The sequence below is a fragment of the Geotrypetes seraphini genome, chromosome 4 (genome assembly GCF_902459505.1).
Source record: "Geotrypetes seraphini chromosome 4, aGeoSer1.1, whole genome shotgun sequence".
NCBI lineage: Eukaryota > Metazoa > Chordata > Amphibia > Gymnophiona > Dermophiidae > Geotrypetes > Geotrypetes seraphini.
In genome coordinates, this window is record NC_047087.1 from 40,970,109 (window position 1) to 40,992,230 (window position 22,122).

Sequence of the window (22,122 nt, forward strand, 5' to 3'; positions counted from 1 at the left end):
TTAGTGGCTTCCCAGCCAGGACTAACGTTAGTGGATTATGAGCTACCCGACGCTTAAACTATTTTAGAGCGTTCAGCTATTAACTAGCCTTCATCGGGGACAATGTGGTTGCTGTGCCACTATTCAATTTCTCAACCTTGTTATTGTGACAATTTTTTGTGGGTTGGATAACTTGGGAAATGATCCGTTTGTTTATCAATTGGTTTCAACATGTGTCATGTCGGAGGATTTCACTCACTGAAACTTTCAGTTTTCAGAATTTTAGATAAAGGATTGTGTACCTGTGTTAGGTACTCATATTTATGTTGTTTAAAGCTAATGATATCTTTCTGAGTGCCTCCGTTAAGAATCCTTACAGTTTTGTACCTTACCCAAAATAGCATTTTGACGCCAATGATGGCACTTAAGACAATATACTTGGACACAATAAATGCACCATGTTACTACTGCTATATCATCATACGGTATTCTGGTCACTATTAAAGTTTAGTTCAGAGGTGCACTGGAAAAAGCCAAAGTTTAACACAAGAAAATTAATTTGCATACCACTGGGTCAACCCAAACTGTATTTCCTAGGGAAAGGGCTACTTTTGCATCATGTTGTTTTCCTCTGATCTTCTGACAGATGTGTCTCGTAACCTTGAGGGGAAAAAATCTGGGTATTACAAATATAATGCAAGAAAAGGGGAAATGGGGTGGGTTTTATCAGATGAGCTTACTTAGTTTTACCAATGTTTTGTACAGAACATTTTACTTAAGGTAACAAGTATTATTTTGAGCTGCAATTTGATACTTTGGTATTGTATTGTATTTCTTGAACTGTTGTTAAATTACTATGTTATGATGCTGATTTGTCTTACTACAAAATAAAATATTTTCAATAAACATATAATACAAGATTAAAACATTAACAATAAGCAAATTCTTCACAAATTCTGTTTTGTCACATTTTTATAACATGATTTGGTTTAAGTGCTCATTAATACACTATGCACCCTTAAAGAGGCTAGGTAGACAGTACTTTATAAAGCACAGTTACTTACCGTAACAGGTGTTATCCAGGGACAGCAGGCAGATATTCTTAACGCATGGGTGACGTCACCGACGGAGCCCCGGTACGGACACTTTTACTAGAAAGTTCTAGTTGGCCGCACCGTGCATGCGCGAGTGCCTTCCCGCCCGACGGAGGAGTGTGTGGTCCCCAGTTAAGCTAAGCCAGCTAAGAAGCCAACCCGGGGAGGTGGGAGGGACGTAAGAATATCTGCCTGCTGTCCTTGGATAACACCTGTTACAGTAAGTAACTGTGCTTTATCCCAGGACAAGCAGGCAGCATATTCTTAACGCATGGGTGACCTCCAAGCTAACAGAGAGGGAGGAGGGATGGTTGGCCATTAGGAAAATAAATTATGTAACACAGATTGGCCGAAGTGTCCATCCCGTCTGGAGAAGGTATCCAGACAATAGTGAGTAGTGAACGTGTGAACTGAGGACCATGTGGCAGCCTTGCAGATTTCCTCGATGGGAGTGGAATGGAAGAAAGCCACAGAAGCAGCCATAGCTCTGACCCTGTGGGCCGTGAGAGCACCTTCCAGTGAAAGACCGGCCCGAGCATAACAGAACGCAATGCAGGCAGCAAGCCAGTTGGAAAGCGTCCATTTAGAGACAGGACGACCTAGACGGTTAGGGTCGAAGGACAAAAAGAGCTGAGAGGACGAGCGGTGAGCCCTGGTACGGTCAAGGTAGTATGCAAGGGCACGCTTACAGTCCAGCGTGTGCAACGCCTGTTCCCCAGGATGAGAATGGGGCTTAGGGAAAAAGACAGGCAACACAATGGACTGGTTGAGGTGAAATTCCGAGACCACCTTGGGAAGGAATTTAGGATGGGTACGCAGAACCACCTTGTCATGGTGAAAAACAGTGAAAGGTGGGTCGGCAACCAGTGCATGCAGCTCACTAACCCTCCTGGCAGAGGTGATGGCAATGAGGAAAAGCACCTTCCATGTAAGAAATGTGAGTGAAGTTGTGGCAAGAGGCTCAAACGGAGGTTTCATGGGGGCAGATAAAACCACATTCAGGTCCCAGACGACTGGAGGAGGCTTCAGAGGTGGTTTGACATTGAAGAGGCCTCTCATGAACCGGGAAACCAGGGGATGAGCCGTGAGAGGTTTTCCGAGGATAGGCTCATGAAACGCAGTGATGGCACTGAGATGGACTCTAATTGAGGTAGACTTGAGGCCAGCGTCGGAGAGAGAGAGCAAGTAGTCCAGTACAGTTTCCACCGCCAATGAGGTGGGATCGTGATGATGTAGTAGACACAAAGCGGAGAACCGGGTCCACTTCTGATGGTAACATTGGAGGGTGGCCGGTTTCCTAGAGGCATCCAAAATACGACGGACAGGCTGAGACAGATTCTCTGGAGAGGTCAGCCCGAGAGAAACCAAGCTGTCAGGTGGAGCGAGGACAGATTGGGATGTAGTAGAGACTGATGCTGCTGCGTAAGTAGAGTAGGAAACACAGGGAGAGGAATGGCCTCCCTGGAGCTGAGCTAGAGCAGGAGGGAGAACCAGTGTTGGCGAGGCCACCGAGGAGCGATGAGAATCATGGTGGCTCTGTCCCTGCGTAGTTTGGATAATGTCCGCAACATCAGAGGCAGGGGAGGAAAGGCATAGAGGAACCGATCCGTCCAGTCAAGCAGGAATGCATCCGGGGCCAGACGATGAGGAGAAAAGAGTCTGGAACAGAACTGGGGCAGCTGATGGTTGTGAGGAGCTGCCCTGAGGAGTGCCCCACCGAGCAAAGATGGAGCGGAGTGTGGGAGGATCCAGAGTCCACTCGTGAGGTTGAAGGATGCGGCTGAGATTGTCGGCCAGGGAGTTCTGTTCGCCCTGGATATAGACAGCCTTGAGGAAGAGACTGTGGGCCGTGGCCCAGGTCCAGATGCGGATGGCCTCCTGACAGAGGAGGGGAGATCCAGTGCCGACTTGCTTTTTTATATAGTACATGGCGACTTGGTTATCTGTGCACAGGAGAAGAACCTGAGGGTAGAGAAGGTGCTGGAAGGCCTTGAGAGCATAGAACATGGCTCTGAGTTCCAGGAAATTGATGTGATGTTGACGCTCCTGAGGGGTCCAGAGTCCCTGGGTGCGAAGATCTCCCAGGTGAGCTCCCCACGCATAGGGGGAGGCATCTGTGGTTATGGTCATGGAGTGAGGGGGGTAGATGAAAGAGTAGACCCCTGGAAAGATTTGAGGAGTTCAACCACCATTGAAGAGATTGCTGAAGAGACGATGTCACAGAGATGGGATGAGAAAGAGGATCCGAGGTTTGCGACCATTGGTTGGCAAGAGTCCATTAAGGCGTCCGGAGGTGGAGTCGCGCCAGAGGAAGCACATGGACCGTCGAGGCCATGTGGCCCAAGAGGACCATCATCTGCCGGGCTGGGATGGAGTGATGAAGGAGCACCTGACGACAGAGGTGGAGCAGGGTCCGTTGTCGGTCGGAGGGGAGAAATGCCCTCATCAGAGTGGTGTCGAGAACTGCTCCAATGAACTGAAGTCGCTGTGAGGGAAGCAGATGCGACTTGGGGTAGTTGATCTCGAATCCCAGGAGATGGAGGAAAGAGATGGTGTGATGAGTGGCTTGTAGCACAAGTGGAGACGTAGGTGCTTTCACCAACCAATTGTCCAAGTAGGGGAACACCTGGAGGTTGTGAGACCTGAGGAAGGCCGCCACCACAATAAGGCACTTGGTGAACACCCTGGGCGATGATGCGAGGCCAAAGGGGAGCACTTTGTACTGATAGTGACGGTGTTGTATCTGAAATCGGAGGTAGCGACGTGAAGTCAGATTGATTGGGATGTGAGTGTAGGCCTCTTTGAGGTCTAGGGAACATAGCCAGTCGTGTTGAGAGAGAAGAGGGTAAAGCGTGGCAAGGGAGAGCATTCTGAACTTCTCCTTGACCAGACACTTGTTGAGGTCCCTGAGATCGAGGATGGGACGGAGATCTCCTGTTTTCTTGGGAACCAGGAAGTAGCAAGTTTCAAGTTTTATTTATATTTGATTAATCGCTTAATTAAAATTGTTTCTAAGCGAATTACAATATATAAAAGTAACATATAATTAAACATAATATTAAAGTAGGAAATGACATATAAAATATTATAAAACTAACAATTTATACAATAAATACAATTAAAAAAAAATACAATTTTAAAAAAAAAAAGGGAGAATTTACATAACAAGTATATAATGAGCTAATTATACAATAATGAAAATGATATCAACATAAAAAAGATTCAAGAAAAAAGCATGGAAAAGAAAAAGAAAGAGAACGAGAGAGAGCTCAGAAGTAATTTATAAGTTAAAGGCATCCTTGAATAAAAAGCATTTTAAATTCTTTTTAAAATCACTTAAGTTATTTACATCTCTTAACTGTAATGGTAATGAATTCCAAAGTTGCGGTGCTGATACAGAAAACATGTCTTGTCGGCGGGTTCCAATAACTTTTAAAGAGGGAACCGTTAAAAGTTTATGGTTGTTTGATCGTAAAGAACTTGAGGTACTATATGGAATAAGTACTTTATTTATAAATTGGGGTTCATTAGTGTCAAGAGTTTTAAATGTTAATAATAAGATTTTATAGGTAATCCGATGATTAATGGGGAGCCAATGAGATTTAATCAGAAAGGGAGTGACATGATCATATTTTTTACCTTTATAAATAAGCTTAACGGCAAGTGTTTTGTATAATTTGTAAGCGTTTCTTTTCTTTTTGTGTAATGTTTAACAATAGAGAATTGCAGTAGTCAAGTTTAGAAATGATTAAAGAGTGTAGTAGGATATTTAGAGATTTTGGTTCTAAGAATTTTGAAATTGATCGAATTAGACGAAGTCTAAAAAAACAAGATTTAACAGTATTATTTATATGATCATGGTAGGAAAGGTTATTGTCAATAGTGACGCCAAGGATTTGAATCCCTGACCCCTTTGGTCCGAAGGCACCTCTTCGATGGCATTGAGAAGAAGGAGGGATTGGACCTCCCTCAGGAGGAGGAGGGATTGGGAGGAGTGAGAAGCAGACTCGATGGGAGGATTGTCTGGTGGAAGAGTCTGGAAGTTGAGAGAGTAGCCGTGGCGAATGATGTTGAGGACCCACTGGTCCGAAGTGATGACCTCCCAACGGCTGAGGAAGAGCTGAAGACGTCCTCCGATAGGCTGAGGAAGAGGTAGCGACGGTGGGAGACTGGCTATGCCCTGGAGAAAAGAGTCAAAAGGGTTGAGATGGCTTTGATGGAGGAAGAGGCTTGGCAGGCTGATGAGACTGCGATCGAGCCTGAGGTTGATGCTGTTGACGAGGACGGCGAGACTGTTGCTGAGGCGGGTTGAGAGGTCTGGCCGAGAACCTGCGCTGGTAGGAAGACTGTTGTCTGTAGGGGCGAGCAGGTGGAGTCTTCTTTTTAGGTTTGACCAGAGTGTCCCACCTGGTCTCGTGTGCCGAGAGCTTCTGGGTTGTCGAGTCTAGGGACTCCCCGAAGAGTTCGTCACTCAGACAAGGTGCGTTAGCCAGGCGGTCTTGGTGATTAACGTCAAGGTCAGAGACTCTCAGCCAGGCCAAACGGCGCATAGCAACAGCCATGGCAGATGCTCGAGAGGTCAGCTCAAACGAGTCATAAATGGAGCGAACCATGAACTTCCTGAGTTGGAGGAGGCTGGAAATATGCTGCTGGAAGAGGGGGACCTTACGTTCCGGAAGATATTTTTGTAAGGAGGAGAGTTGTTGCACCAGATGCTTCATGTAGAAGGAGAAGTGGAAGGTGTAATTGTTTGCTCTATTTGCTAACATTGCATTTTGGAAAAGGCGCTTACCAAATTTATCCATAGTTTTTCCCTCTCTGCCAGGAGGGGTGGAAGCATATACACTGGAACCCTGAGATTTTTTCAAGGTGGACTCCACCAGGAGAGATTCGTGGGGCAATTGAGGCTTGTCAAACCCTGGGATTGGAATAACCCGGTACAAGCTATCCAGTTTGCGAGGGGCCCCGGGAACAGTGAGGGGAGTCTCCCAGTTTTTATAAAAAGTTTCCCGTAAGATGCCGTGGACGGGCAACTTCAAAAATTCCTTGGGAGGTTGCTCAAAGTCTAGGGCATCGAGGAAAGCCTGAGACTTTTTAGAGTCGGACTCTAATGGTATAGAAAGAGCTGCTGACATCTCCCTAAGTAATTTAGAGAAAGAGGACTGTTCCAGTTTGGAAATGGTGTCGGCCATGGAGGGTTTTTCGTCGGTCGACGAAGCATCCTCTTCGGTACCGTGCGGGGAGTCTTCCCATAAGTCCAGGTCCCTAACGTCGGGGTGTGCACGTCTGGACTTCGCTGTGGAAGGCTCAGTATGGCGGGTCTTTGAGAGAGATATGCCTGAGCGTACCGAGGCGGTACCGGGTGAGGAAGACTGATGTTGTTCCTGGGACCGGGAAGGGTCGGCAGCGGCACGGGCATGCACTGTAGGCGGTTCAGCCAAGAGTACCGGCATGGAGGTATTAATCGGTACCGAGGGGGTCGACACCGATGGGACAGTGCGAGGCTCAGACCGGTCCTGTACCGGAAGGTGCGGGGCCAGCAACGCCGGCAACAGTTGTTGTAGTTGTTGCTGCAGCTGCTCCTGTAATTGAGATTGGAGTATGGCCGCGATGCGGACATCCAGGGGGGGCACCGGTACCGCTTTTTTCTTCTTCGGTACCATAGGTGCCACTCTACGCTCCGGCGATGAGGAGGCTGATGACGAGGCACTCACCGATATCGGAGCGGAGCATTTACGGGGTCGGTGCGGTGCCGGAAGGGTCGGCATCGCGACCGTGGCAGGAGGGCGTTCCAGAGAAGTGGAGGGCTTCTTAGCCGGCTTACCTGGGCCCAGCGACCCCGAAGAAGGATCCGGTGGTGCCGACTTTGGAGGTGCCGTCGACGTGGCAGGTTCCATGGCAGATCCGGTACCGAACAAAATATTTTGTTGGATCTGCCTATTTTTTAAAGTGCGCTTTTTAAGTGTAGCACAGCGGGTGCAGGTGTCAGCCCGATGCTCTGGACCCAAGCACTGGAGGCACCAATTGTGCGGGTCAGTGAGAGAGATTGGGCGTGCACACTGCTGGCATTTCTTAAAGCCCGGTTGAGGGGGCATGAAGGGAAACACGGCCTCCGCAAAATCGAATCCGGAGGCCTGTATGGTGGCAACAGGCCCCGCCGGGGCCGGCCTGAAAAAATAAGGAAAACTCGAGGAGGTTTTTTTTTTTTTGAAAGCAAAAATAAAGGGAATCCGAAGAAGAAAAATAGAAAAAAGTGAGAAAATACGCGAGCGGGAAGGCAAAAATTAGTTTTTCAACAGCCGTTGAAAACACATGCGTCTTCTTCGCTCCGCGGAAACGAAGAAACTGGGGACCACGCACTCCTCCGTCGGGCGGGAAGGCACTCGCGCATGCGCGGTGCGGCCAACAAAACTTTCTAGTAAAAGTGTCCATACCGGGGCTCCGTCGGTGACGTCACCCATGCGTTAAGAATATGCTGCCTGCTTGTCCTGGGATAAGCATATATACTTATGACCAACTTAACAGGATCTTCACAGATACAGGATTGGACAAGTCTTTATAAATCAGATTCTGATGCCAAATTCTTAGTTCAGTAGAATACGAATTTAGGTATTTCAACATACATGTAGGTCTTCAATGGAAATAAATAAAATCACAATTATTCATCTAACATTCATTAGAACTAAAGGATCTTCCCATTTTATATCTCACTAGTCGTTAAGCCCGTTACATTAACGAGTGCTAGAATATATGTGTGTCTGTCTGTCTGTGTTTCTTTCTCTCTCTCTCCTTGGCCGCTGTCTGTGTCCTTCCGTCTCCCCCCCCAACAAAGCTGTCTGCCCCCAGCACACCCCTCCCCCCAAAGCAGCCCCCTTTCTCTCTCCCTAACTGTCTCTCCATGGCCCTCTTCTGTCTTCAACCAAAAAAAGCTGTCTGTTCCCAACACACCTCCCAACCAAAGCAGCCCCCTTTCCCTATCTCTCCATGGCCCCTTCTGTCTCCCACAGCACACCTCTCCTCCAAATCATCTCCCTTTCCCTGTCTCTCCATGGCCCCTTTTGTCTTCCCCCCAGTGCAAAACTGTCTGTCCCCAGCACACCTCCCCCCAAAGCAGCCCCCTTTCCCTCTCCCTATCTCTCCATGGCCCCTTCTGACTCCCCCCAGCACACCCCTCCCCCAAAGCAGTCCCCTTTCACTCTCCCTGTCTCTCCATGGCCCCTTCTGTCTCCCCTCAGCACACCCCTCCCCCCAAAGCAGCCCCCTTTTCCTCTCCCTCTGGCCCCCTGTATTGATTCCCCTGCTTACCCTCCCTGCATCCCGGCATCTTCTGGCCTGCTCCAGACTACGATCGTGGTGGCCAGCCCCAGCGAACCTCACAGGCCGCTCCCCAACCTGGAAGCACGCTCCCTCCCGACGCGATCCCGTGCGTCAGAGGGAATGTGCCACCGAGGCCAGAAAGCGGCCCGCAAGGCCCGCCAAAGTTGGCCACAATCGCAGACTGCCCCGAAGAGAAGGATCAGTGGCGGCAGCAGTGAGCGAGGGCGGGAGGTGAGGTGCTTGCTTCCGGTTGGTGAGGAGCTTGCTTCGGGTTGGTGAGTGAGGAGGGGAGTGGCCAGAGTGATCCCTGGCCGCGTTCTAAAATGGAACGCGGCCACGGATCAGAAAACACGGCCCCAGGGATCACGATTTTTCAAGAGCGCATGCGCGCACTAGGGTTTTATTATATAGGATGAGAAAAGAGTTTAATACAACTAGAAACAGATACAAGAAAGGTACAAAAACAAGGCACTAAAAATTTTTTTGCGCTAAGCGTAGTTAAACACAGAAGAGAATGCTATCAAGTCAGTATTTGAGTGCACCTCAATTTAGGCACAAGCATTTACATCATTTCAAAGGCTGGGGTCAATACTTGTGTGCATAACTGACAGTATTCTATAACCTCAGGGCATAAGTGCCCAACACATCCCAGACCTACCCATACCCCTCCCACGTTAATGCCCCTCTTTGCAGTTAAAAACAAGAGGCAGAAGACTGTGGAATCCAATGATCCTGACAAAATGTTTATTAAGATATAATAAAATCTGTAAAATCAAAACAAATCTCCACTTCACTGAGTGTCTGACTTATGGTGAAATACAGACCCAATAAGGTCAATGTTTTGGCTGATTAAAGCCTTCCTCAGGGGTCCAGGTTAGTGTTCACTCGATGGTATAACAGGGTAGTGGCAAAGATGGGTAAAATCCTTGCTCTTGATGAGAACTTAAAAATAACTTGAAAAGATGCTTCTGCAATGAAACTGTGGCTAAGCATTATAGAACTTATACAATAAAGCCTGGATTATCAAACCAATGCCGATTTTTTAGGCGCTGATGGGCACCCAATCTCAGTTAAAAATGCCATTCAAAACTGGGTTTCAAGGTGCCTATCAACGCCTAAAAAATCAGCACTGGAATTGCACCTACATAGGTGCTTTAGGCTGCTGAACACCACTGTAGGCGTGGTCAATGTCGGAAATGGCATTAGGCAGCCTAAAGCACCTATATAGGTGTGATTCATGAAAATATATTCACCAGAAATGTAGGCCTGGAATCCCTTGCCTACATTTCCGGCATCTATCTTTTCCGCAGGTGCAATTTTGTAAATGGTGCCGATGTGTGACTGACATGCAATCAACAGCTGCTTTTTAGGTAGCCACATCTAATTTGCCAAGGCTTATGTTGCCCTTATTTTCTTCATTTGGATAATTTTTCTATTCTTTTGGTTCCAATAGCTTCTTTCACGTCCCCTTTTAACTATGCTAGTTGTCATTTGCTATTCTTTCCAGCTTTGTTAATACATGTTATACATCTGGTCTAGGCTTCCAAAATGGTTTTTCTAAACAATGTTCATGTCCGATTTAAAGTCTTACCCTTTGCAGCTAATCCTTTAACTTTTTTTTTTTAAACCATTTTTCTCATTTTAAAAGTTGCCCGAAAACATCAAATAGAAAGCAAATCAGAATACACCTTCTCAGTTCTTTGCAGAAGGAAAAAATGAGTTGTTTTCCTCTGCTGAAGGGGAGGAGTTGAGGTCCTAAAAACAGTGATCAGTATTTCCTGCAATGGATTCATGGGAGTAGATGCATGACCCTTGGTTTAGCATACCATCTTTTTTGCAATGGAAAGACAGGCTCCTACTATCTCATTTGTAGAGAGACAAATGAGAAATGGGAGGACAGCTCAGAAGGATGGGAGGTGGAACAAAAGAATGCTAATGAGGCTTCCTTCAAGAATTCTTGTGAGAAGGGATTGACTACCCACAGGTTCAGGAATGGCATGTCTGTTGCACTAGAAATAGTAAATTGAACACTGACCCCCATATATGTTTAAATACTGAGGTAGAATTATCACAAGCAAAATTAAGACAATGAAATTTAATTCACCTTTGGATTCCATGAAGTTTCATTATCTATTGGCTTCACCCTAGCAACAATGAATTCTACAGCTTGAGCTGGCAAATGCTGAAACCTTGTAGGTAACTGAAGAAGTTGGTGACCTCGAATTTTACCAGTTCTGCCTTCATCTATATAGCTAACATTGACAGTGAAGAACAGACAGTCTTCTTTTTTTAAAACGCTGAATACTTGAACCCTATGAAAAAGCGAATAGTTCTGTATTAGCTAACGTAGGATATTTTACAGACTAAATGTTAAAAATGTGCATAGGCAAAAACAGGTTTATTAGTGTCTTTTTTCCTGATCTTCAAGTGTTTTTTGGTTCATTTCACATAGTTGTTTCAGTAACATCTTTGGCATGAGCATTAGAACTTTTAACACACAAAAGTCAACTATAAATTATTTAACTGATAGGTTGATATATGAATGATTCTATGTACACTAAAATTTTTAAGGTGCTCAAATTATACTATGAGTGCAGCATTCTCCCCAGGATCTTTTAAATGGCCACACCACCTGGTTGATTTTACTTAGCACCCAGATGAGACACATTTTTAAAATACTGAGCAGTACTCTTTTTCTCTGGTCATCTCTCTCAGTCTGGCACACAGATTTTCCAGTTGAAGCTCAAGGAGAGTTTAATTCAGGTACATTAGATATTCCCCTGTCTCTGTCCCCCACCTTTACTTTCATGCCACCCAGCTGGAAAAATTTCTGGAGAAAGCAGAAAAATAAACATTCCTATCAAATGTAGATCACACTCTTTTTTTAAAAAATAGAATTACATATCTTGTATCACTTGATAGATCAATTTAACATAATTAGGAAGGATGCTTACAGTCCATGGAATAAACATGTAAGTTGGGCTTTGTGGAAAAACTGGAGCCGAGGTGGCCCAATACAATGGCCCTGACAAATAATTCTTAACAGAGCATTCTCAAAAGTACTAAGCCCCAAGCTTCATTGGATGAAATTTGAAGACACTGCCATTTGTGAGTATTACTCTCCTGCTTTTCTTCAAGAACTTAAGAGCACAGGAATAATTTAGAGTACTCTCAAAAGATGTATATGCCCTTCACCATAATTAAAGAAAATTATGAAATTTACTTTTTATCTCAAGTTATAGCTAAATGAAGAAAAACAAACTTCTCAGATTAAACAGTGATTTTCCAAATCATATTAGTTTTTTTTTGTTTTGTTTTTACCTGTAATAAAGGGCTCCTTCTTGTAATCCATACAAAGCAAGTTCTTCCACCTTTTCAACACAAACTCTGTTACTAACATTTTGATAATAATCACCCATTTCTGTAGCAAGACTTGCATACAGATCATCTTTAGTAATTATGCGACCATAATAATTTGTTGCATTTACAATGTGTAGAGGAATAATCTGAAAATATAAAACATGCACTGAAGACCACATATTTAAACTGTAAATCAAAACTTTTCCATTAACAGAAATAATCTGATTAGTATAGATTGAAAATAAAACACTGTACATAAATCTTGGACAAAATTATATACAAGAGTTAAAAACTATTAATAGGCTGAACTGAAGTGACAATTGTTGTGAAATTGAGAAATACATTCTAAAAATAGTGGTGCACAAAATCTATCTTTAAAGACAGGTGAACATAGAACCAAGGCTCCCTAATTCAGAGATTATTCTGAAGTGCATTTTGAGCAAGCATTCCCAAAGAAAACAACTCTAGAGTAGAGAATGACACGGTAGTTGTTACCCATGAGTAGCCACAGGTAACCCGCCGAAACGGGGAGAGAAAAAATAGTGGTCGTTGCGGGGATGGGAACAAGGCTATTCACCGCCCCATAGAGTAGTGAATGGTCTTGTCTCTGCAGTGAAGCAATCACGGATCACGCGGTCCAGCATCCCCACCCGATCGCCGTATCCTGCCATCTCCCTCCCTCCACCTCACCTTAGGTGCCGACTTTAATTCTTCTTCTCCCAGTCGCACGCTTTCAATAAGCTGCGCGCGGGGCTGCTTGAGTTGTTGAATCTTCTTCTCTGATGCAATTTCCTGTTTCCGGTTGCGTCAGAGGAAAAGATTCAACAATTCAAGCAGCTGCGCGTGCAGCTGGGAGAAGAAGAATCCTAAGGTGAGGTAGAGGAAGGGAGATGGCAAAATACTGCGATTGGGTGGGAGGGGGCTGCTGGACTGTGTTATCCGTGATCGCGCGTGTTCCCGGCTCATACTAGAAAGGAGGGCGTGAAAGGGAAAGAGATGCTGGGCCAAAAGGATGAAGAGGGAGAGAAAGAAATCCACAGCAGGAATGAAAGGGGAGGGCAGGCAGGTGAGCCAGATGATGGAAGCAGGGGGAGGGGGGGAAGAAGCTAGATAGGGTTGCAGAGAAGAGACACATTGGTGTAGAAGAGGAAGAGAGGGGAAATCTGGACACAGGAAGGTAACAGAAACAGGGGGGAAATTATGTGCATGGGGGTACAGGGACAGAGACATAAAGGGAACATACATGGACACGGGGGGGGGGGGGCAATGCCAGATACATAGGAGAGATATTAGAAATGGGGAAAATAGGAACATAGAAACGAGATGGTTTGTGGGGATGGGACGGGGACCGTGCTCACAGGCTCCGGTGGCTTGCACAAATTACATTGTAATGTGCCACGAAGGCAAAAGGGAGGGAGATGGTTGGTCCGCGTGAGGGGTGCTGAAGAGCGGTAGAAAGGAACAGACGTTGAAGGGGGTGGCGAGAGGGAAGGGTGGTGGTGGAAAGGAATGGAACAGATGCTGAAGGGGGGTGGAGAGGAACAGACACTGAAAGGAAATGTGGAAGACAGAGTGGGGAGAAGACGCTGGAAGGGAAATGGGGAACAGAGAATGGGGAGAAGACGCTGGAAGGGAAATGGGGAACAGAGAATGGGGAGAAGACACTGGAAGGGAAGAAAACAGAGATGCCAGACTATGGAGGGAGCGGAGGGAAGAAGATGGTTGCCAGACCAATTGGGGGAAAGGGGGTGAAGGGAGAGGCACAGTAACAGAGCAAATGGAAGACGCAGAGAGAAGACAGACAGTGGATGGAAGGAATTGAATGCGAAGATGAGGAAAGCAGAAACCAGACAACAAAGGTAGAAAAATTTATATTGCTTTAGGATAAAGTAGTATATTAGTTGTGTTGATAAAAATTTATAAACAAAGCCCTGCCAGCTGAACATCTCTTTCTCTAGTTCAGCAGCCAGAACTTTGATTTATAAGGAAGGAATAAGCTAAATATTGCAGTACTGAGGCTTGTATGGATGTTAAGGGGACAGCAGTCACGGGGACGGGTCGATGACAGGGATGGTGGTCGCGAGGACGGTGACAAATATTTTTCCTGGTGTCATTCTCTACTCTAGAGCTTCTTATCTGTTAATATTACACCTTTATAGTTAATGCCTCTAAGACAGGGGTGTTCAATGTCGGTCCTCGAGGGCCGCAATCCAGTCGGGTTTTCAGGATTTCCCCAATGAATATGCATGAGATCTATGTGCATGCACTGCTTTCAATGCATATTCATTGGGGAAATCCTGAAAACCCGACTGGATTGCGGCCCTCGAGGACCGATATTGGACACCCCTGCTCTAAGAGAATGCACTACTGTACTGGCAACAAAGATCAGATGAAGAAAGGAAAAAAGTAAGGGAGGAACATCAATAAAAAATAGTAGGAAACAAAGCAGACAGACATAACTGGCTGATACAATGAATCCATTAGGGTTGATGAGAGTTTATTGCATTGAAACAACTTACAGAAATATATCCATCTGTAGGAATAATTTTACCAGATACTTTTTGAGGCATGTCTATTTTTCCATTTATCTGATGGCGCTCTGGACATGTCCTGATGTCTCTGTATTAACAACATTAGGGGGAAATAAGGAAAATATGAAGTTTAAATAATGGTGCTCTCATTCACAATTTACTACCATGGAAATGAAGGCAGTCAAAAAAGATAAAAAGAAAGCAAACTAAAAATATACATTAAAAGGAGCTTATCCATGAATGTTTCCAGAATTTCCACATACCAATACCTTGAACATCCTTCCATCTCAAACAGTCCTCTGTTTCTTTTCAAAGAAAAGACAGAAGCAGGATAAGGAATTGCAAAGAGAGAATTACAGAAGAAACCTATGAAGTATATTGTTTAAAAACTGCAAAAAGGGTAATAATGAAAAGCCTGTGTGAAATAGGAATAGGAAGTTTAGTGCTTCAGTTGACTTAACCCAGGGATCTCAAAGTCCCTTCTTGAGGGCCGCAATCCAGTCAGGTTTTCAGGATTTCACCAATTAATATGCATTGAAAGCAGTGCATGCACATAGATCCCATGCATATTCATTGGGGAAATCCTGAAAACCTGACTGGATTGCAGCCCTCAAGAAGGGACTTTGAGACCCCCGACTTAACCCTTTTTGAATGGGAGGGTGCAGCAACTATTGTTTGGTGAGAATTTTTCTGATGAATGGTTCATCCAATGCAGAGTGAACATGTGAGAAAGAGGAACCTGAACTACAGCTACATGAGGATCCAATTTAAGTGTGCAACTGTAATTTTCAAAATCCTACATGATATTTTTTTCTCCATTAGACTCTGTTATGTTTAACTCACAAGAAATCTCTAACTTAAGAAATTCAAACTTGGCTTTCCCACTGTTAAGAAAATAAAAACTTTGATTAATTTTTGTCGATCATTTTCTTTTTTATTTGTAAGAATTTGGAATGACCTTCCATCTATAGTTAGAGTTATTTCTCATTTACCCATTTTTCGTAAAACATTGAAGACATATTTATTTCAGAAATTTACTAATGGCTCTTCTTCAAATAACCATAAAAGATAAAACATTTTTGGCATAAAAGATACAGTTTCTGCTCTAATCTCTTGTATATTTTATTAATATTTTGTTAACCGAGTTGAGCCCTTTTGTTGGAATGAATCGGTATATAAAATCAAAGATTAGATTAGATTTAGGCTTCTAAGTTAGGAGTCACCGCCCAGGAAAAGGATCTAGGCATCATTGTTGAGCAAACGTTGAAATCCTCAGCTCAGTGGCAGCTAAGAAAGCAAATGCTGATTGACAAAATAGACAAAGTAGAGGTATTAAATAGCACAGCCAATATAGAGAACAACCTAAGACTCCACTATGCAGGATGTATAGATTGAATCAACTATAGAAAGATTAGGTTCTTACATTGATAATCTCTTTCTTATATATATGTCTAAGGATGTCACATATCTTTTGACTCCACCTCCTTCCCAGTGTGCTTGCCTGTGCCCCCACAGTTTATACCAAATCAGTCAAGAATCAATATAATTAGAGGCATAACTAACGTGACCATTTATTTTTTTCATCAAAAGGGGACATCTATTAATTGTCAGCCCCACCCCCAATCCCACCCTAGCCCCGCCCCCAATTTCTTCCATTCATTTTACAACGTGACATAACCAGGCTCGAGGAATGGGCATTGACATGGCAGATGAGATTCAACGTGGATAAATGTAAAGTAATGCTTGTCGGTAAGAAAAATCTTAGGCAAGAGTACAGGATGTCTGGGGCAATACTTGGAGAGACCTCCCAGGAAAGGGATTTGGGAGTTCTGATTGACAAGTCAATGAAGCTGTCCACACAATGTGCGGCGGTGGCGAAAAGGGCAAACAGAATGCTAGGAATGATTAAGAAGGGGATCACGAACAGGTCGAAGGTTATCATGCCCTCAGCTGGAGTACTGCATCTAGCACTGGTTTCCGTACATGAAGAAGGAAACTGTAATACTCGAAAGGGTCCAGAGAAGAGCGACTAAGATGGTTAAGGGGTTGGAGGAGCTGTCGTACAGTGACAGAGAAATTGGGTCTCTTCTCCTTCAAAGAGAGGAGATTGAGAGGGGACATGATCGAAACATTCAAGATACTGAAGGGGATAGACTTAGAAGACTTAGAAGAGTTGGTATGGAAGAGGGTACAGGATATTTTTGACATACAAATTAAACTTACTTATAAAATAATTATATTATGGATCAGTGGCTTTGTCTTCTTTGTTCTGTAAAAAGAAAAAAAAAACAAGGCAAGATTGTTTGATGTGCTTATGGGTTTGGCAATTCAACACATCTTATCTGTATGGAAAGATAATGCTGCTTTGTCAGTGGCTGCTTGGTGGGCTGGGGTTTGCCTTACATGGAAATATGAAGAGGTACACTTCTCCTTCCATATTTGCAAGGGTTAAGGGCAGAGCCGACCCGCAAATATGGAAAAATCGCAAATAAAACTTTTAGGGCCGACTCTGACCCACCCCCCTCACCTCTCCACATATTACTTGGTGGTCTAGTGGTGAAGTGGGCCAGGAGCGATCTTCCTATGTTTCTGCCCCATGCAGAGCTGGCAACAAAAATGGTTGCCATGAGCTCCCGTGGTCTCACTACAGCAGGAACTCACAGCAGCCGTTTTTGTTGATGGCTTTGCACTAGGCAGGAGCATAGGAAGATCGCTCCTGTCTCACATCACTGCTAGGCCACCAGGTACAGTGTGGAGAGGTTCCGGGAAGCAGGGGTAGATCAGGGTTTAGAAACTCGCAAATAACCAAAGTTGCGAGTCCTAAAACCACTAATTTGGAGGGAGAAGTATAATTGTTGTTGAAAAATGTGTGGTTACCCAGTTCAGGAAGGTTTGGGCTTCTTTAGATGCTTTCTGTTTGTTAAGTGAGTTTTAGTTTAGTTTTTTCATCTTTATTTCATTGGACTTCTATTCTATTCTGATTGTATTGTTTTTTGGGGGTGTTATAAGGGGAGGGGAGGGGTGCATTGTACTCTAAACTAACAAAAATATTAAAACCCGACACAGGAGGACGAAACTACCTTCGGTAGGAAGAATGGAACCATGTGCAATGAATTCCCTGCTTCAGTAATCTTCAGGAGCAGCTTCCTGCAAGAGAATGCTTGCAATTCAGAGACTCTCTCCCAAATGCAATTGATATCAGGAATAGTCTTGAAAGCAGTTACTTACCATAACAGCTGTTATCCAGGGACAGCAGGGAACTATTCTCAACATATGGGTGACATCATCCACATGTTGCAAATAGGCTGCCTGCTTGTCCTGGAATAACATAAGATCCAGCAGGGAAGCCTCCTGTAAGGGCTCATACAGAGCCTAGCTGAGACCTTGCAAGATGATGTTAAGATTCCAAGAGGGGGGACTTCCGTTGACGTCATTGTCGTGAATGGCGGGTTAGAGCCGGAGCTCTGATCCCAGCGATTAAGTTCCCCTGGTTCGGAGCTTGTATGCGGCGAGCGACGAGCTGGGCGCACGATTGACAAAGTGTGCGAAGCAGCGTGGTTCACCGCTATGCCGTCCAAAAAGAAAGGAGAGGAGGGGAGACCGCATGTGAAGGCGCTGGAGAAAAGCGGCCTACGCCAGTTGCTCGGAGTCTCGAGCGCGTCCCAGCGTGAGTCCGGGGAGGGTGGGTCCGATGAAGAGTCGGAGAGAGGGGCCTCTCCGAGATTGTGGCGCATGGACTCCTCCTCAGTGGCAGTGACCAAGGCAGACCTTCGGCAATGTGTCTGTGACATTAAGCAGGAGGTTGCTGGAGTAAAAGGGAAAATTAGAGACGCGGTGAAGGAGATCAAGAGAGAGATAGCAGACCTCATGGGGAGAGTGGAGGAGACGGAACGGAGAATGGGGGAGCAGGAGGAGGTGGTACAAGATCTGAGTGGGGCGTTTGAGGCAGGACAAAAGGATTGGCAAGACTGTTACAACTGGGTGGAGGACCTGGAAAACCGGTCCCGCTGGAATAATGTCCGCATCCAAGGTGTGCCTGAATCGGCAAATTATACAGATGCGGTGAAGGTGGTGCAGGAGATCTATCAAGCTCTCTTCTCTGCGGCTGAAGAAGGTGGAGAGCCCCTTGTAGTCTTGAAAGTGGACTGAGCTCATCGCACTCTGGGGCCCAAGCGAGATGATTATCCCAGGGACATTATTGCATGTCTTCACAATTATGTTGACAAGGAGCGGATGGTGCGCAAGGCCAGGGATCTGGGCACATTTGAGTGGAAATCGCATAAGGTGGAGGTGTTTCAGGACCTTTCTGCCAATACCTTGCAACGCAGACGAGAGTTTCGCCCGATAGTGATGGTCCTAAAGCAGAAAAACCTTAGATATCGCTGGCTGTTCCCCTTTGGGCTCCTTCTTACTATCAATGGAACCCATAAGAAAATGACCACTGTAGCGGAGGCAGGGAAATTGCTGCGGAAGGAGGGGATCCTTACTGGAGAGGTCTTGACTCCGGGCCGGCAAGGGGCACAGCAGTCGGAGAAATTTCGCTGGAGAGAGAGTGGGGCCAGGTCGCGGAAACCGGGTGTTGGTGGTCGAGATGTGGAGGAGCCTTCTGGAAGCGGCAGAGCTGGACCACCTACTTGATGAGCTGGCGAGTGCGCGAAGGCAGATCCTGATTGGCTGATCTTGAACAGTTCGGGACTTTACATGCCTTGATTAGTATGTTGTGCTTGTGAAGTGGGTGTGGGGTTGGAACTCTGTTAATAGGGGTGAGTGCATGGGGTGCCTAAGGGAGAGTGAATGGGGATTGATGCTTGATGGGAGACGGGGAAGGGAGGGGGAACGGATGAGGAGTTCATGAGATGGGGGTGGGGTCACCCGGAGTCATGGGAGGGCTCATGAGCAGGTGGCTGTGGGAAGGGATGGGAGGGGGGTGGGAAGGTGACAGCATGGGCATTTGGGCCTGGAGTGGGGCGAGGGGAAAGTGGGGTGAATTGTGTGGGGTAGGAGTCCTGGGCTATGGGACCTGATTCTTTGAGGGTGGGCAGTTTTAACATTAAGGGCCTCAATATGCCCTGTAAATGCCAGCTATTGTTAAAGGAGTTGAAGAGGCTGCGCATTGATATCTGCTTTGTTCAGGAAACTCATTTTGTGCGATCAGGGGAAAAGTTGATACAATATAGAGAATATCTGGGGAGGGTCTGGGCCTCCAATAAGAAAGAGTGGAAGAAGGCAGGGGTGGGTATTTTGTTTGCTAAACATCTTAAAATAGTGCCCGAACGGGAATGGAGGGATGAGGGGGGGGGGGGGCGATGGGTTATTTGGTTGGGCCAGATAAATGGGGAAGTAGTCACTTTGGTGAATCTGTATGCCCCGAATTCTAAACAGGGTTCCTTTTTCGATGTGGTGTTGGCCAGGGTACTGCAAGTCAAAAAAGGTTTGGTGCTTGTGGGTGGGGACTTTAATCTAGTTATAGATCCCAGATGGGACTCTACGGGGGTTGGGGGGACCGGCTTAAGTCGGATAGGAAACGCCTTAAGCACTTTGTTGAAGTCCTCAATATTGTAGATGGATGGAGATCTCAGCATTGCCTGGGTAAAGATTATTCGTACTACTCCCCTGTTCATGGGGTTTATACCAGAATAGATATGTTGTACTTGGACAAGGGGTGGGGGGGGGTAGATTAATGGGGTCCTACATTGGGGACATTGGGTGGTCGAATCATGCTCCCATTTGGATGGATGTGAGATGGGGGGGCATCGCGAGTAGGAGATCAATACTGGAGATTGAATGATAGTTTATTGGATCTGCACCTGGTCTGGAAGGTGGAGCAGGTTATTTTGGATTTTTTGGAGCATAATAATGTTAATACCTACTCTCCGATAACGATATGGGAAAGTCTGAAGGCCGTACTGCGGGGGGAGCTTATATCTATGGCCGCTCATAAGAAAAGGCTTAAAGTACAGAGGGAACGGTGTCTGAGAGAGACTTTACGTCAACTAGTGGATCAACATAAGCGGGGTCAGGGGGGAGCTCCCCTGGGGCTTCGGCTCCAGGAAGTTAGGGTGGAATTGGGGAAGTTGGAAGATGAGGAGATCCAATTCAATCTTGAGCGTCTTCATCTACGGTTCTTTGAATCTGGTAATAGAGCGGGGAAATTGCTGGCCCATCGTCTGCGCATGCAGCAGACGCAATCTAATATTATGGCTATTAAGGATGGCTCGGGCCAGACGTTGACAGCTGAGGGGGCTATCTAAGCGCGATTCTTTTTTTTTTTTTTTTTATAATTTTTATTCATTTTCAAATTTTACATAAAGTGTACAAAATATTAAAATACAATTGATGAATACACAATATCACTTTTATATCTAATACATCATATGTTAAATATATTTTTATCCCTTCTCCCTCCCCCCACCCTTCTAGTATTTTCCAATCATACATTACATATTGTATATCATATTATATCATATTGTGTAAAAATTATTTTCACTACCCTCCCCTTCATGTGTGTCACAAAGAAGATATTGAAAATAAGAAAATAAGAAGAGAAATCCTACTATTTATTCATTGCAATTTTTTGTCAATGGCCCCCATATTTTTATAAATTTAGTATATGTCCCTCTTTGTATTGCTATTGCTCTTTCCATTTTGAATATATGACATATTGTATTCCACCAAAATGTATAATTTAGGTTATTATAATTCTTCCAATTGTTGGTTATATGCTGAATGGCAACCCCTGTCATGATTAATAATAGCTTGTTATTTTCTGGTGAAATTTGACTTTTTTTTCTCATCATCATTCCAAATAACACTGTATCATATGATATTGCTATATGATTTTCCATCAATTTATTAATTTGTGGCCAAATTGCATTCCAAAAACTTTTAATGTAGGGACAATGATACAGTAAATGATCCAACGTTCCTGGTTCCAGATTACAGTGCCAGCATTTATTGGACTTAGAGCTATCTAATTTTTGTAAACGTGTAGGGGTCCAAAAAGCTCTATGTAATAAAAAGAACCAAGTTTGTCTCATAGATGCTGACACTGTACATCTCATTCTCCAAGACCAAATTAGTGGCCATTGAGATGCATTAATTTGATGCTTAATCTCAATGCTCCAAATATCTCTTAGACCATTTTTTGGTTTTTTATTCAAATATCCAGATATTAATTTATACCACAATGCGGCTTGATGTCCTAGGAAGTCTGCTTGAAAACATAAGAACTTTAAACTACAGTGGTGCCTCGCATAACGGACGCCTCGCACAGCGAACGCTGCGCACAACGAACTTTATGTCTTGATCCGTACAACGAACTTCGTTTCACACAACGAAGTCGCCCGAGCTGCATCCTTCCGCGCAGGCACTGCGCTTAACTGCCCTCTCTCCGCCTGGTTCCCTCTTGCCCCCCCCGACTCCCCGACACGATTGGGGCAAAAAGGAGCCCAAGCCCTCTTGCCCCGCCGATTCCCCAACTCCCCACACAATATCGGGCCAGGAGGGAGCCCAAGTCCTCCTGGCCACGGCGACCCCCTAACCCCACCCTGCACTACATTACGGGCAGGAGGGATCCCAGGCCCTCCTGCCCTCGACGCAAACCCCCCCCCCCCCCAACGACCGCCCCCCCCAAGAACCTCCGACCGCCCCCCCAGCCGACCCGCGACCCCCCTGGCCGACCCCCACGACACCCCCAACCCCCTTCCCCGTACCTTTCTGTAGTTGGCCGGACAGACGGGAGCCAAACCCGCCTGTCCGGCAGGCAGCCATCGACGGAATGAGGCCGGATTGGCCCATCCGTCCCAAAGCTCCGCCTACTGGTGGGGCCTAAGGCGCCTGGG

General features: G+C 45.5%; 1 protein-coding gene across 7 annotated transcripts in view; it reads right to left on the reverse strand.

The window, feature by feature from the left end:
* Positions 1-22,122, reverse strand: part of TDRD12 (tudor domain containing 12) — a 231,110-nt gene that overhangs the window by 40,295 nt on the left and 168,693 nt on the right. For all 7 annotated transcript variants that reach the window (XM_033940266.1, XM_033940270.1, XM_033940268.1 and 4 more), the window contains 4 exons: positions 14,270-14,369; positions 11,712-11,896; positions 10,495-10,702; positions 547-639 (listed from right to left, as the gene is read on the reverse strand). In XM_033940266.1, coding sequence (XP_033796157.1) covers positions 547-639; positions 10,495-10,702; positions 11,712-11,896; positions 14,270-14,369 — 586 coding nt within the window. The remainder of the gene's footprint in view (positions 1-546; positions 640-10,494; positions 10,703-11,711; positions 11,897-14,269; positions 14,370-22,122) is intronic.